Source organism: Parasteatoda tepidariorum, chromosome 4 (assembly GCF_982258835.1).
Source record: "Parasteatoda tepidariorum strain Cologne lab strain chromosome 4, Ptep-v5.0, whole genome shotgun sequence".
NCBI classification, from domain to species: Eukaryota; Metazoa; Arthropoda; class Arachnida; order Araneae; family Theridiidae; genus Parasteatoda; species Parasteatoda tepidariorum.
The window spans coordinates 102339401-102355443 of NC_141758.1; the positions used below are offsets into that span (position 1 = coordinate 102339401).

The window sequence follows — 16043 nt, forward strand, 5'->3', positions numbered from 1 at the left end:
AGGATAAGGAAATTTTAAAAATTATGCAGACAAAGAGCAGATGAACTAGAGAACAACGACAACTTTTCGTTCAGAGTTCGACAACCACACTTTTTACTTTTCCTACTTTTTGTAATTATGATTTTTCAATTATTACTGCAAGGATTTTAACTAAGCTACTTTATAACCATGTTTAAGATCACAGAATTATTAAAGTTGTTTAAAGTGATGTAAATTTAGTCCAGAATTCGAACTTTCCTTTATAAACGTTGATTTTGTTTTATAAAAAAATTGACTATAGCAAAATACAGCTCTTTTACTGTCAACTGAATTAGGCGATTGTCAGGGATAAGTTAAATGTGTCCCTAGAATTTGGAAAAAAGGTTAAGCGCGGAAAAAACAAGTGAATCATGATAATTCGTATAATATATCGTCTTTGTGCACATTTACAGGGCGCATGTTTTATTTTTACTTTGCACTGTGTAAAACCATTTTTTTTTTCTTTGGGACAGAGGTAGAATTATTGAAAGAAACCTAGCATAAGCAAGAAATGAAAAGAAGACCAACGATTGGTTTCATTTTCATGAAATATTTTTACATCTTGTATTAGTATAAGTTGAATTTTTACTGAGATTTTGAGAAGTTTTTAGATAGCTTTGATCAGTTAGTTAGTTAGATGTCGGACGAAAATCCAAAGATTAGCGACTCTGAGACCGAGGAATTTAATTTAGAACTGGATGTGAGTAACTTTGCTCCAAACGAAGTAACTATCCATTCAGAAGGCAGGTAAAGAAACCTTTTTTTTTTTTGGCTTATTATTAATCTTATTCGTCAGCTCAAATTCCATGTTTTTCAAAACTCTTTCGATGAGGAAAAGTCCCACACAGGACTGATCGTAAAGACCAAGCTCCCGGGTGGGACACCGAAGTCAAGCATCACTGTCTGTGGTCAGTAAGTGGGTGCGTGATCACTTTGATCAGCCTGTGTAGAGGCCGAGGGTGAGTTAATCGGTTTTCGTTAATCTGTTCTACCGTAAAGTGCTCGAATTCATTCTCAGCTAGTCGGAGTACCAAAGCAGGGTGGGCATCTGCTCTACAGATTATCAAAATTGTATTGGCTTGTCATTGGATCATTCTTCAGACTATCAAATATAAGCCATTCTGCAGCTCTAACGTGACGTAAATAAAATACCTACCTATAGTTTGTCTGCGGTAAGAATTCCCCCTGACTCAAAATCTAAGGCCGTCTGCTGTTATGGAAACAAGAATAGTGCATTTCAAGGAGGGTAGCTTCTTAAGCCTAACACAGTAAACCGAAGAAAAATATTCCTTTCCTCTCGCTGACCTGAGCCAAAACCTCTCCTAAGCAGTAACCCCACACCCCTACTTGATATAGTTTTACCTCGCTACCATAGTCACCGCCACGGGTGCAGACGAATGGCTAGGGCAGTTCTTACTTTAGACGAACTATACTTATATCGCCAAGGGAAAAAATATAATAGAAAATAATTTTTTTTAAAAAAACGCAATTTAAGTGCCGTACAAGCTGTAATTTAAAAATATACAGTTTTGCCGTTAAAAGTTATCTAACCTTTAGTACAGGAATGACTTAAATATTTTAAAAGTTATCCAATTCTCTTTTAAAAGTTGTCACTCTGTGGCGAGATTTTTTCCATCCAGTGGAAAATAATTAAAATCCACGAATAATTCTCAATTTTCGCAACTTTTTATGAGCTCAGATAACGTAGCGTAGGAAAAACTTTTTAAACGTTAAAAAATTAGATTCTACAGAAAGCGTAAGCGTTGTGCGTTTCATTCGTATCATTTTTTGCCAGTTTGTCATAAGCAATTCTATAGAACGCGTAAACAGGGTGTGGAACATTAATCATTTCATTACTTTGCTAGTTTATCATACACCATTGTACATATCCTAATTCTTCAAAAGTTCTACAGAAAAGAAGGCGATGAGTTTTATTCTTTGTCGGTCTGTCATTAGCAATTCTGTAGAGGTAATGTGTAATGTATTAATCATTTCATACTTTGTCTGTAAGGCATACTAGGAAATGCCAGATTTCTTTCAATGACTGTTAAATTTTAATTACATTACAGATATTTAACAATTATTGCTGAAAGTCAGGAGAATTTGGAAGATAAAGAATACGTCTCCCGACATTTTATTCGTAAATACTTTTTGCCTGCGTTTGTGGATCTTGAAGCTATGACGACGGATAGAACATCTGACGGGATCTTAAAAATAAAAGCGCCATACAGAGCACAAGAAAAAAATTGAAGAAATCGGAGAATCAGAAAAGGACAGCGATCAAGAGTCTTAAAATAAAATGATTAAAAAATTTTTTAAACAAATAGTTATCTTTTTGTGTTGTAAAAATCTCTATAGTTTCATTTAAAGAAAATAATTAATCCACTTATTGTTTAGGATATTTACATCTATTTAAAAGTTGACCTATTTGTCCATTTTAATCAATTCCTTTTTTCGATGTATTTTGTAGACCAACATCATAACCAATGCAGTCCAAATTAAACTGCTGTTTGTAGAAAATGCAACACCATGAAAGAATCATCAGAATCAAATGAAATTTAATGCAGAAACGACTTGTACTGATACAAATAAATGATGAAATTTTCAAAACAAAAGAAACAAATTAAGCGTCCGAAATCAGTATTTGGTGCAGCCACCACGCGCTGCAATAAGTGCTGCTATACGACGTGGCATGGAGTCAAACAGATGTTGAATATCTGCTTGAGGAAGAGAATTCCATATCGCTTGTATGCGCAACCAAAGTTCGTCTTTGGAAACTGCAGGACGCGGATCACGAGTGAGACGCCGACCAACCATATCCCACACGTGCTCAATAGGCGACATATCCGGCGAATAAGCAGGCCAAGGAAGAAGTTGCATGCGTTGTGCTGAACAGAAGTCTCTAACAGTCCGCGCAACATGTGGGCGTGCATTATCCTGCTGAAAGATAGCTCCAGGGATGCCTTGAAGGAAAGAACGACTTCGGGCTGTAGCACTTCACGGACGTATCTGTTGCTATTGAGATTACCCTCAATTCGTATCAAATTGGATCGTCCATGATACGAAATCGCACCCCAGACCATAACTCCGGGTGTTCGACCACTATGTCGTTCAATAATACACTCAGGAAGGCAGCGTTGACCGGCATAACGTCTAACACGAACACGGCCATCATGGGTCCACAAATTGAAGCGTGATTCATCTGAAAAGACAACTTGGTGCCAATCAGCTCGCCAGTCTCTGTGCTCAAGAGCCCACTGCCGACGCAGCCGTCGATGATCCGCCGTGAGGGGAATCCTGTATAATGGCACCCTTGCACGCAATCCACGGCGCAGCAGACGACGACGAATTGACGAAGCCGACAATTGTACACCTGTAGCAGTAGACCAATGTGCTGCCAGCTGCCTGGAGGAAGCTGTGCGATCATTCACCGCCATGCGGAGCAGGTGTCGATCATCGCGCTCTGACGTCACCTTCTGTCGTCCAGTGCCTGTTTTTCGAGTTGTTCGGTGCTCGTCGGTCCACTGCTTCCAAACTCGCATCACTGTGGAACTGTTCCGCTGCATACGAGCTGCTATTGCGCGATAGGAAAATCCTCCTTCTCGAAGGCCGATTATCCTCCCTCGTTCAAACTCCGTAAGTTGCTTGAATTTCTTATTCTTTCGTCGTGGAGGCATACTCAGGTCTCACTAAACGTTTGCCACTAACAAATAATCATAGACTATTTTCAACGTCCCGCTACAGCACTTTATTTATACGCTTTCAGCATCAATTCAGAGGGCGCTGCGCGCGCCACGCACGCGCGATGGCTCTGAAACTTTATTAATTTGCATAATATCCTATAATTGACATTTGCTGCGAATTTCATTTGATTCTGATGATTCCTTCATGGTGTTGCATTTTCTACAAACAGCAGTTTATATTAGGCCTTATATAATAATCTGTAATATGTGGCCCTAGATAATATGTGTCTCTCCATATAATATATGGCCATTAATAGGTGATATTTTTCACAAATTAGGAGATTTGACCAGCTAGATTCTAACAACGTCTAACTATACTACTATAACTATAATATATTCAACTATACGCCTAACTATACTATTGTCAAAATTATATACAAATAATTGGGCCTAATTTTAATGTAAATGACAGTCATGATGAAACTGTACCGGTGTATATTTTCACCGAAGAGATGTACCAGTGAAAATTGAAACATTTACCCAGCTGTTTCTGGGTACATGGCAAAAATTTTGTTTGTTACTCGGCCGGTTCTGGGTACTTGGTAAAATTTGTATTTACTGGTTCACGGGTTGCGGGTACCCGGCGAGATATAACATTCGTATATAACAATATAAAAATCTTAGAGGCCTGGTGGGTAGGACACTGGGCCCACGTGGGCTCGTGAGTTCGTGGGTTCGATCCCCGCCGGCCGAAGACTCCCCGTGTAGTAAATGGTGACTGATGCACGCTAAATCTGTCGAGTCGCAAAGTCCTCCATGTTCCCATAACAAATCAATACATCTGGGGGTACTGATCCAGAAGTTTCATTGCCTTCTGGATTGGTTCAAAATTACAAGGCCACGGACTTGAACATCGGTAGTCGTAAACCCAAAATTGGGTTGGTTGTTTAACGATGGATATGAAATATAAAAATATAGAGCCATGGTGGCTCAGGGGATAGAGCGCTCGCCTTCCAAAGAAGTGCACCGCTTTCACCTTTCAATGAGGTGACGGTACTGCACGTAAAAATCCGTATTTTATCCTGTAGCCTTCTCCGCATATTATATTATATTATATTATATTATATTATATTATATTATATTATATTATATTATATTATATTATATTATATTATATTATATTATATTATATTATATTATATTATATTATATTATATTATATTATATTATATTATATTATACTATATTATATTATATTATATTATATTATATTATATTATATTATATTATATTATATTATATTATATTATATTATATTATATTATATTATATTATATTATATTATATTATATTATAACCGCCGTTGAACAGCACACCTAATTTTGGGTTTACGGCTACTCATATTCAATTCCGTAGCCTTGTAATTTTGAGCCCAATGCAGAAGACTAGGGAACTCCTGGTTCAAGTATTAGGAGAAATTTGAATTCGTTGAGGACCTTTTGATGAAACTAACCAGCATTTGCGTTACATAGTGAGGAAGACCTCCCATAGTTAGCCTGACGGCAAGGGGACTCTAACCCATGATCCGTCTACCAACGAGGATATTTTACGGCAGAACTGTGGTTTGTGCAAGCCGGATGCGGAATTCGTATGAACCTGCCATTGCTGGGATTCGAACTCAGTTCACCTCATTCGAACGGAAGGCTCTATCCCCTGAGCCATCACGGCAAGGCCGTAGCCAGGATATTTTTTCGGGGGTGGGTAGATATGGTAAGAAGCAAGGACAGTTTCAGACATGCGAAGTAGGGGAAAAACATTGTAACAAATATTGTTCATTCTGTTGCTTGCAAAAGTTAAACTAGTAATTAAAAAATATTACTTAATAATTATTTTTCAATTGATATTACATAATAATTATAATCAATTCGTAAACAAAGTTTACAAATTACATGCGACGGGGATTTGAAGAAAAAATTTCGATTACTTTTTTAGGACAAATCGGAATATCCCGAAATATGCTTAATAAAGTTAGCTGAGTTAGCCATTCTTCTTTAGTAGCATTTCTTGTTGCTGTTTTTACGCGTTTAAGGGTAGAAAAAGTTTTCTCTGCAGTTGATGTGGTGATTGGCAACGTAGCCAATATTGATAACAAGCAATTAATGTTTGGGAAAAAGATACTGCCACATTCTTCCGTTGCTGAAAGTGCTGTATCTGGTCTACTAAGAGGTTCACGCAGGTTCCACTTTGATGCCCATACTTCCATTTCTCCCATGAGGTTTTCGATGTCAATGAAATCTGCTTAGATTCGGAAATTGCATAAATTAATATGCTGAAAAACAATTGATTTCGGGGGAGGGGGAGTCTAACCGAAGAAAAGATGAGTTACAAGGTCAAGTGAAGATGATGCACTAGCGAAGGTGGTGTTCTGGGAAAAGGTTTGATTCGACAGTTTTTATTTTTCTTTTTACTGAGAGGCTCAAAGAAAGACTAAAAAGTTTGAATCCCAGAATTTCGGGGGGGGGGGATTGGAGCTGTGATGCAGGCCCGTAGCCCACCCCTGGCTACGGGCCTGCATCACAGCTCCCTTATTCGCATAGCAAAACCAGTTTTTCCATGTTAATAGATAGATTAATAGTGTATAGGAGAGAAACATTCTTCCAATTTTTCCCATTTGCTAAAACCTCCAGTGGGTTAATTTAGATAAAGTAATTGATGGACGACGTCGGTCATGGGGGTGTATGTCCCCCTTACTAATTAGAGAATACAAACAAAGAAAAGTTTATGAATCGTGATCGATTCAAATTCAAAAAGGTTTTTAAAAAAATCAATATTTCGGCAAATATTTACAAGACATAAGAATTATTTTTTTGTTAAATGGGAAATTTAGAAATCTATTGTGATTGTGTATTTTAATATCGTCCCCGAAAAAATTGGACATTTGCGACCCCTTATAAAATGACTCTTAAATCAAGTCAAAACAAACAAAAAAAACAGGGTCAAATTTACTGTCATTTTATAAAAAAAAAAAGCTCCAGCAGCGACTTGCTTGTCCAGTGTCTTTACCATCCAGTCCACGGCGATACGTGAACCTTTCCACAGTTTCGCTTCAAAAGCCGTCTCCCTCTCATCTTCGCAATAGACATTTAGGGGCCCACAGAGCCCCCCTAATTCACCTATAAAAATTTCCTCCTGCCAGCATGTTTGGACCATAGACCCCTACTTAGGGTCCGACGTTGAAAATTATAGCTTAATATTAAAGGGAGCTAGGGGCCTCGAAATTTGAGCCTTATTCGCGCCATTTCATTTTTTATTATTTTTTAAAAATTCCATTATGGGCTCTTTAACAAAGAAAGTTGCTGGATTTTACACATAGAACGCCGTAACTATCCAAAATATTGAAAAAGGAGTCGACAAATAAAAAATAAGTTGATTTTCCTGGATTTTTCCAGTTTCTTCCCATTTTCCCAATAAGAAATATTTCTCCTACATGCAGGACCCTCAAGAATATCGAAAAATACATTAAAAAAATAATATAATGTAAAATATACAAAAGAAAATTTTTTGAAAAACTGTCAGCAGCTGGGATTCGAACCCGCGACACTCCCCTTCAGGCCAGAGATTCTAGTCCCTTGTCTTAATCATCAGACCGCTTAAGCTCGGCAAGCCTGTCACAGTTTCGCTTCAAAAGACCTCTCACAGTCAGACTTTTATAAAGGTTTTTGACCCACTGAGAGACTCCCAATTTGTTCTATAAAAATTTCATTCAGTCCGGGAGTTTGGGCCATGAAGCCCTTTCCATCCGAGTTGGAACATTATAGTTTAATATTAAAAGGAGATAGGATTTTTAAAGTTTTCGTCCGGACCCGGTGCTTTGGGGACCTTTTTCTACCATTATATACATTATTCGCATCTTTAACAAAGAAAGATACTTGTTTTTATATGCAGAACGATTTTATTCACTCTCCAGTGTCAAAAGTATTGAAAAAGATGTTTAAAAAAATAATAAAAAAAATCATCCTTTTTTTAAAAAATTTTTTATGCAATAGTCACTCTTTCCCGAAGGAAAAATGAATTACATTTAGAACCCTTTGAAACATCCAGAAACACATTAAAAAAATAATATAATTTTGAAACAAACAGAACAAAAAAAAAAAAAAAAAACATTTTAAAATTAACCGTTGCCGGGATTCGAACCCGCTCCACCCCGCACTGTGGACGTTCTCTCGTAACGCCCTACCAACTACGCTACGCTATACACTTTGTTCGAACGGGTATGTAGCCTAATGAACCCTCTCCCGATCAGACCTTTGTGAAGGTTTATGGCCCACTGTGAGACTCCCTAATTGCTCTATAAAAATTTACTTCAGCCTGGGTGTTCGGGCCATGGAGACCTACTTTCCATCCGAGTTGGAACATTATAGCTTAATATTAAAAGGAGTTACGATTTTTAAAGTTTTCGTCCGGTCCCGGTGCTTTGGGGACCTTTTTCTACTATTATATACATTATTCGCATCTTTAACAAAGAAAGATACTTGTTTTTATATGTATAGCGAATTTTATTCACTCTCCAATGTGGAAAGTATTGAAAAAGATGTTTAAAAAAATTTTAAAAAAAAATTATCCTTTTTTTTAAAAATTTTTTTATGCATTAGTCGCTCTTTCCCGAAGGAAAAATAAATTACATTTAGAACCCTTTCAAACATCGAGAAACACATTAAAAAAGTAATATAATTTAAAATAAACAAAACTAAAAAAGAAAATAAAAGCATTTCAAAATTGTCCGCTGCCGGGATTCGAACCCGGTCCATCCAGCACTGTGGACGTTCTGTCGTTACGCCCTACCAACTACGCTACGCTATACTCTTTGTTCGAACGGGTATGTAGCCTAATGAACCCTCTCCCGGTCAGACCCTTGTGAAGGTTTTTTGCCCACTGTGAGACTCCCTAATTGCTCTATAAAAATTTACTTCAGCCAGGGTGTTCGGGCCATGGAGCCCTACTTTCCATCCGAGTTGGAACATTATAGCTTAATATTAAAAGGAGTTACGATTTTTAAAGTTTTCGTCAGATCCCGGTGCTTTGGGGACCTTTTTTTACCATTATATACATTATTCTCATCTTTAACATAGAAAGATACTTGTTTTTATATGCAGAACGAAATTTATTCTCTCCAATGTCAAAAGTATTGAAAAAGATGTTTTAAAAAATAATTAAAAAAATTATCCTTTTTTTTTTAATTTTTTTTATGCATTAGTCGCTCTTTAGCGAATGAAAAATAAATTACATTTAAAACCCTTTGAAACATCGAGAAACACAATAAAAAAGTAATATAATTTAAAATAAACAAAACTAAAAAATAAATAAAAACATTCTAAAATTGTCCGCTGCCGGGATTCGAATCCGGTCCATCCAGCACTGTGGACGTTCTGTCGTTACGCCCTACCAACTACGCTACGCTATACTCTTTGTTCGAACGGGTATGTAGCCTAATGAACCCTCTCCCGGTCAGACCTTTGTGAAGGTTTTTTGCCCACTGTGAGACACCCTAATTGCTCTATAAAAATTTACTTCAGCCTGGGTGTTCGGGCCATGGAGCCCTACTGTCCTTCCGAGTTGGAACATTATAGCTTAATATTAAAAGGAGTTACGATTTTTAAAGTTTTCGTCAGATCCCTGTGCTTTGGGGACATTTTTCTACCATTATATACATTATTCGCATCTTTAACAAAGAAAGATACTTGTTTTTATATGCAGAACGAAATTTATTCACTCTCCAATGTCGAAAGTATTGAAAAAGATGCTTACAAAAAATAATAAAAAAAATTATCCTTTTTTTAAATTTTTTTTTATGCATTAGTCGCTCTTTCCCGAAGGAAAAATAAATTACATTTAGAACCCTTTGAAACATCGAGAAACACAATAAAAAAGTAATATAATTTAAAATAAACAAAACTAAAAAATAAATAAAAACATTCCAAAATTGTCCGCTGCCGGGATTCGAATCCGGTCCATCCAGCACTGTGGACGCTCTGCCGTTACGCCCTACCAACTACGCTACGCTATACTCTTTGTTCGAACGGGTATGTAGCCTAATGAACCCTCTCCCGGTCAGACCTTTGTGAAGGTTTTTTGCCCACTGTGAGACTCCCTAATTGCTCTATAAAAATTTACTTCAGCCTGGGTGTTCGGGCCATGGAGCCCTACTTTCCTTCCGAGTTGGAACATTATAGCTTAATATTAAAAGGAGTTACGATTTTTAAAGTTTTCGTCAGATCCCTGTGCTTTGGGGACCTTTTTCTACCATTATATACATTATTCGCATCTTTAACAAAGAAAGATACTTGTTTTTATATGCAGAACGAAATTTATTCACTCTCCAATGTCGAAAGTATTGAAAAAGATGCTTACAAAAAATAATAAAAAAAATTATCCTTTTTTTAAATTTTTTTTTATGCATTAGTCGCTCTTTCCCGAAGGAAAAATAAATTACATTTAGAACCCTTTGAAACATCGAGAAACACATTAAAAAAATAATATAATTTCAAATAAACAAAACTGAAAAAATAAATAGAAACATTTTAAAATTGTCCGCTGCCGGGATTCGAACCCGGTCCATCCAGCACTGTGGACGCTCTGCCGTTACGCCCTACTAACTACGCTACGCTATACTCTTTGTTCGAACGGGTATGTAGCCTAATGAACCCTCTCCCGGTCAGACCTTTGTGAAGGTTTTTCGCCCACTGTGAGACTCCCTAATTGCTCTATAAATATTTACTTTAGCCTGGGTGTTCGGGCCATGGAGCCCTACTTTCCATCCGAGTTGGAACATTATAGCTTAATATTAAAAGGAGTTACGATTTTTAAAGTTTTCGTCAGAACCTGGTGCTTTGGGGACCTTTTTTTACCATTATATACATTATTCGCAACTTTAACAAAGAAAGATACTTGTTTTTATATGCAGAACGAAATTTATTCACTCTCCAATGTCGAAAGTATTGAAAAAGATGTTTAAAAAAATAATAAAAAAGATTATCCTTTTTTTTAAAATTTTTTTATGCATTAGTCGCTCTTTCCCGAAGGAAAAATAAATTACATATAGAACCTTTTGAAACATTGAGAAACACATTAAAAAGGTAATATAATTTAAAATAAACAAAACTAAAAAAAGAAATAAAAACATTTTAAAATTGTCCGTTGCCGGGTTTCGAACCCGGTCCATCCAGCACTGTGGACGTTCTGTCGTTACGCCCTACCAACTACGCTACGCTATACTCTTTGTTCGAACGGGTATGTAGCCTAATGAACCCTCTCCCGGTCAGACCTTTGTGAAGGTTTTTTGCCCACTGTGAGACTCCCTAATTGCTCTATAAAAATTTACTTCAGCATGGGTGTTCGGGCCATGGAGCCCTACTTTCCATCCGAGTTGGAACATTATAGCTTAATATTAAAAGGAGTTACGATTTTTAAAGTTTTCGTCAGAACCCGGAGCTTTGGGGACCTTTTTCTACCATTATATACATTATTCGCATCTTTAACAAAGAAAGATACTTGTTTTTATATGCAGAACGAAATTTATTCACTCTCCAATGTCGAAAGTATTGAAAAAGATGTTTAAAAAAATAATAAAAAAGATTCAGAAGGCAGGTAAAGAAACCCTTTTTTTTTTTTTTTTTTTTGCTTATTTTTAATCTTATTCGTCAGCTCAAATTCCATGTTTTTCAAAACTCTTTCGATAAGGAAAAGTCCCACACAGGACTGATCGTAAAGACCAAGCTCCCGGGTGGAACACCGAAGTCAAGCATCACTGTCTGTGGTCAGTAAGTGGGTGGGTGATCACTTTAATCGCAGCCTGTGTAGAGGCCGAGGGTGAGTTAATCGGTTTTCGTTAATCTGTTCTACCGTAAAGTGCTCGAATTCATTCTCAGCTAGTCGGAGTACCAAAGCAGGGTGGGCATCTGCTCTACAGATTATCAAAATTGTATTGGCTTGTCATTGGATCATTCTTCAGACTATCAAATATAAGCCATTCTGCAGCTCTAATGTGACGTAAATAAAATACCTACCTATAGTTTGTCTGCGGTAAGAATTCCCCCTGCCTCAAAATCTGAGGCCGTCTGCTGTTATGGAAACAAGAATAGCGCATTTCAGGGAGGGTAGCTTCTTAAGCCTAACACAGTAAACCGAAGAAAAATATTCCTTCTCTCTCCTAAGCAAACCTCTCCAAAACCTCCCCTAAGCAATAACCCCTCACCCCTACTTGATATAGTTTTACCTCGCCACCATAGTCACCGCCACGGGTGCAGACGAATGGCTAGGGCAGTTCTTACTTTAGACGAACTATACTTATATCGGCAAGGGAAAAAATATAACAGAAAATTATTTTTTTTTTTAAAAAAAAAGCAATTTAAGTGCCGTACAAGCTGTAATTTAAAAATATACAGTTTTGCCGTTAAAAGTTATCTAACCTTACAGGAATGACTTAAATATTTTAAAAGTTATCCAATTCTCTTTTAAAAGTTGTCACTGTGGCGAGATTTTTTCCATCCAGTGGAAAATAATTAAAATCCACGAATAATTCTCAATTTTCGCCACTTTTTATGAGCTCAGATAACGTAGCATAGGAAAAAACTTTTTAAACGTTAAAAAATTAGATTTTACAGAAAGCGCAAGCATTGTGCGTTTCATTCGTATCATTTTTTGCCAGTTTGTCATTAGCAATTCTATAGAACGCGTAAACAGGGTGTGGAACATTAATCATTTCATTACTTTGCTAGTTTATCATACACCATTGTACATATCCTGATTCTTCAAAAGTTCTACAGAAATGAAGGCGATGAGTTTTATTCTTTGTCGGTCTGTCATTAGCAATTCTGTAGAGGTAATGTGTAATGTATTAATCATTTCATACTTCGTCTGTTAGGCATACTAGGAAAGGCCAGATTTCACTCATTAACGGTTAAATTTTAATTACATTACAGATATTTAACAATAACTGCTGAACATCAGGAGAATTTGGAAGATAAAGAATACGTCTCCCGACATTTTATTCGTAAATACTTTTTGCCTGCATTTGTGGATCTTGAAGCTATGACGACGGATAGAACATCTGACGGGATCTTAAAAATAAAAGCGCCATACAGAGCACAAGAAAAAATTGAAGAAATCGGAGAATCAGAAAAGGACAGCGATCAAGAGTCTTAAAATAAAATGATTAAAATTTTTTTAAACAAATAGTTATCTTTTTGTGTTGTAAAAATCTCTATTTTCATTTAAAGAAAATAATTATATTTAAAATAGTAACTGCAGCAATCGAAAATATGGCTCCAACTTCTTTTAAAAATACAAAAATCCACCTATTGTTTAGGATATTTACATCTATTTAAAAGTTGACCTATTTATCCATTTTAATCAATTACTTTTTTCGAAGTATTTTGTAGACAAATATCATAACCAATGCAGCCCAAATTATATGAGGCATTATATAATAATCTGTAATATGTGGCCCTAGATAATATGTGTCTATATAATATTTGCCCATTAATAGGTGATATTTTTCACAAATTAAGAAATTTAACCGGGTAGATTCTAACAACGTCTAACTATACTACTATAACTATACTACTATAACTATACTATAGTCAACTATACGCCTAACTATACTGTTGTCAAAGTCATATACAAATAATTAGGCCTAATCTTAATGTAAATAACAGCCATGATGAAACTGTACCGGTGTACATTTTCACCGAAGAGATGTACCAGTGAAAATTGAAACTCTTACCCAGCTGTTTCTGGGTACATGGCAAAAATTTTGTTTGTTACTCGGCCGGTTCTGGGTACTTGGTAAAATTTGTATTTACTTTTCCACGGGTTGCGGGTACCCGGCGAGATATGACATTCGTATATAACAATATAAAAATCTTAGAGGCCTGGTGGGTAGGACACTGGGCCCACGTGGGCTCGTGAGTTCGTGGGTTCGATCCCCGCCGGCCGAAGACTCCCCGTGTAGTAAATGGTGACTGATGCACGCTAAATCTGTCGAGTCGCAAAGTCCTCCATGTTCCCATAACAAATCAATACATCTGGGGGTACTGATCCAGAAGTTTCATTGCCTTCTGGATTGGTTCAAAATTACAAGGCCACGGACTTGAACATCGGTAGTCGTAAACCCAAAATTGGGTTGGTTGTTTAACGATGGATATGAAATATAAAAATATAGAGCCATGGTGGCTCAGGGGATAGAGCGCTCGCCTTCCAAAGAAGTGCACCGCTTTCACCTTTCAATGAGGTGACGGTACTGCACGTAAAAATCCGTATTTTATCCTGTAGCCTTCTCCGCATATTATATTATATTATATTATATTATATTATATTATATTATATTATATTATATTATATTATATTATATTATATTATATTATATTATATTATATTATATTATATTATATTATATTATATTATATTATATTATATTATATTATACTATATTATATTATATTATATTATATTATATTATATTATATTATATTATATTATATTATATTATATTATATTATATTATATTATATTATATTATATTATATTATATTATATTATATTATATTATATTATATTATATTATATTATAACCGCCGTTGAACAGCACACCTAATTTTGGGTTTACGGCTACTCATATTCAATTCCGTAGCCTTGTAATTTTGAGCCCAATGCAGAAGACTAGGGAACTCCTGGTTCAAGTATTAGGAGAAATTTGAATTCGTTGAGGACCTTTTGATGAAACTAACCAGCATTTGCGTTACATAGTGAGGAAGACCTCCCATAGTTAGCCTGACGGCAAGGGGACTCTAACCCATGATCCGTCTACCAACGAGGATATTTTACGGCAGAACTGTGGTTTGTGCAAGCCGGATGCGGAATTCGTATGAACCTGCCATTGCTGGGATTCGAACTCAGTTCACCTCATTCGAACGGAAGGCTCTATCCCCTGAGCCATCACGGCAAGGCCGTAGCCAGGATATTTTTTCGGGGGTGGGTAGATATGGTAAGAAGCAAGGACAGTTTCAGACATGCGAAGTAGGGGAAAAACATTGTAACAAATATTATTTATTCTGTTGCTTGCAAAAGTTAAACTAGTAATTAAAAAATATTACTTAATAATTATTTTTCAATTGATATTACATAATAATTATAATCAATTCGTAAACAAAGTTTACAAATTACATGCGACGGGGATTTGAAGAAAAAATTTCGATTACTTTTTTAGGACAAATCGGAATATCCCGAAATATGCTTAATAAAGTTAGCTGAGTTAGCCATTCTTCTTTAGTAGCATTTCTTGTTGCTGTTTTTACGCGTTTAAGGGTAGAAAAAGTTTTCTCTGCAGTTGATGTGGTGATTGGCAACGTAGCCAATATTGATAACAAGCAATTAATGTTTGGGAAAAAGATACTGCCACATTCTTCCGTTGCTGAAAGTGCTGTATCTGGTCTACTAAGAGGTTCACGCAGGTTCCACTTTGATGCCCATACTTCCATTTCTCCCATGAGGTTTTCGATGTCAATGAAATCTGCTTAGATTCGGAAATTGCATAAATTAATATGCTGAAAAACAATTGATTTCGGGGGAGGGGGAGTCTAACCGAAGAAAAGATGAGTTACAAGGTCAAGTGAAGATGATGCACTAGCGAAGGTGGTGTTCTGGGAAAAGGTTTGATTCGACAGTTTTTGTTTTTCTTTTTACTGAGAGGTTCAAAGAAAGACTAAAAAGTTTGAAGCCCAGAATTTCGGAGGGGGGGGGTGATTTGTCCCGACGCCCCCCCCCCCTGGCTACGGGCCTGCATCACAGCTCCCTTATTCGCATAGCAAAATCAGTTTTTACATGTTAATAGATAGGTTAATAGTGTATAGGAGAGAAACATTCTTCCAATTTTTCCCATTTGCTAAAACCTCCAGTGGGTTAATTTAGATAAAGTAATTGATGGACGACGTCGGTCATGGGGGTGTATGTCCCCCTTACTAATTAGAGAATACAAACAAAGAAAAGTTTATGAATCGTGATCGATTCAAATTCAAAAAGGTTTTTAAAAAAAATCAATATTTCGGCAAATATTTACAAGACATAAGAATTATTTTTTTGTTAAATGGGAAATTTAGAAATCTATTGTGATTGTGTATTTTAATATCGTCCCCGAAAAAATTGGACATTTGCGACCCCTTATAAAATGACTCTTAAATCAAGTCAAAACAAACAAAAAAAACAGGGTCAAATTTACTGTCATTTTATAAAAAAAAAAAGCTCCAGCAGCGACTTGCTTGTCCAGTGTCTTTACCATCCAGTCCACGG

At 36.3% G+C, this 16043-nt stretch overlaps 1 protein-coding gene across 2 annotated transcripts; it reads left to right on the top strand.

The window, feature by feature from the left end:
• Window positions 1-589: 589 nt before the first annotated feature.
• LOC147812092 (protein lethal(2)essential for life-like) lies at window positions 590-12951 on the top strand. 2 transcript variants are annotated; one of them, XM_087160405.1, is made up of 2 exons: window positions 590-765; window positions 12680-12951. In XM_087160405.1, the coding sequence occupies exons 1-2, from the start codon at window positions 656-658 to the stop codon at window positions 12900-12902; spliced, it is 333 nt and encodes a 110-aa protein (XP_087016531.1). In that variant the 5' UTR covers window positions 590-655; the 3' UTR covers window positions 12903-12951. The 2 variants fall into 2 exon arrangements, with proteins under 2 accessions (XP_087016531.1, XP_087016532.1); XM_087160406.1 differs by lacking the exon at window positions 12680-12951 and adding an exon at window positions 2088-2331.
• The last annotated feature ends 3092 nt before the right edge of the window (window positions 12952-16043 follow it).

Excerpts from the sequence above, each read along its gene's own strand:
- LOC147812092 (XM_087160405.1), top strand. The coding sequence starts at position 656 with ATGTCGGACGAAAATCCAAAGATTAGCGACTCTGAGACCGAGGAATTT. Across the intron at positions 766-12,679 it reads ACTATCCATTCAGAAGGCAG|ATATTTAACAATAACTGCTG; the intron begins GTAAAGAAACCT and ends ATTACATTACAG.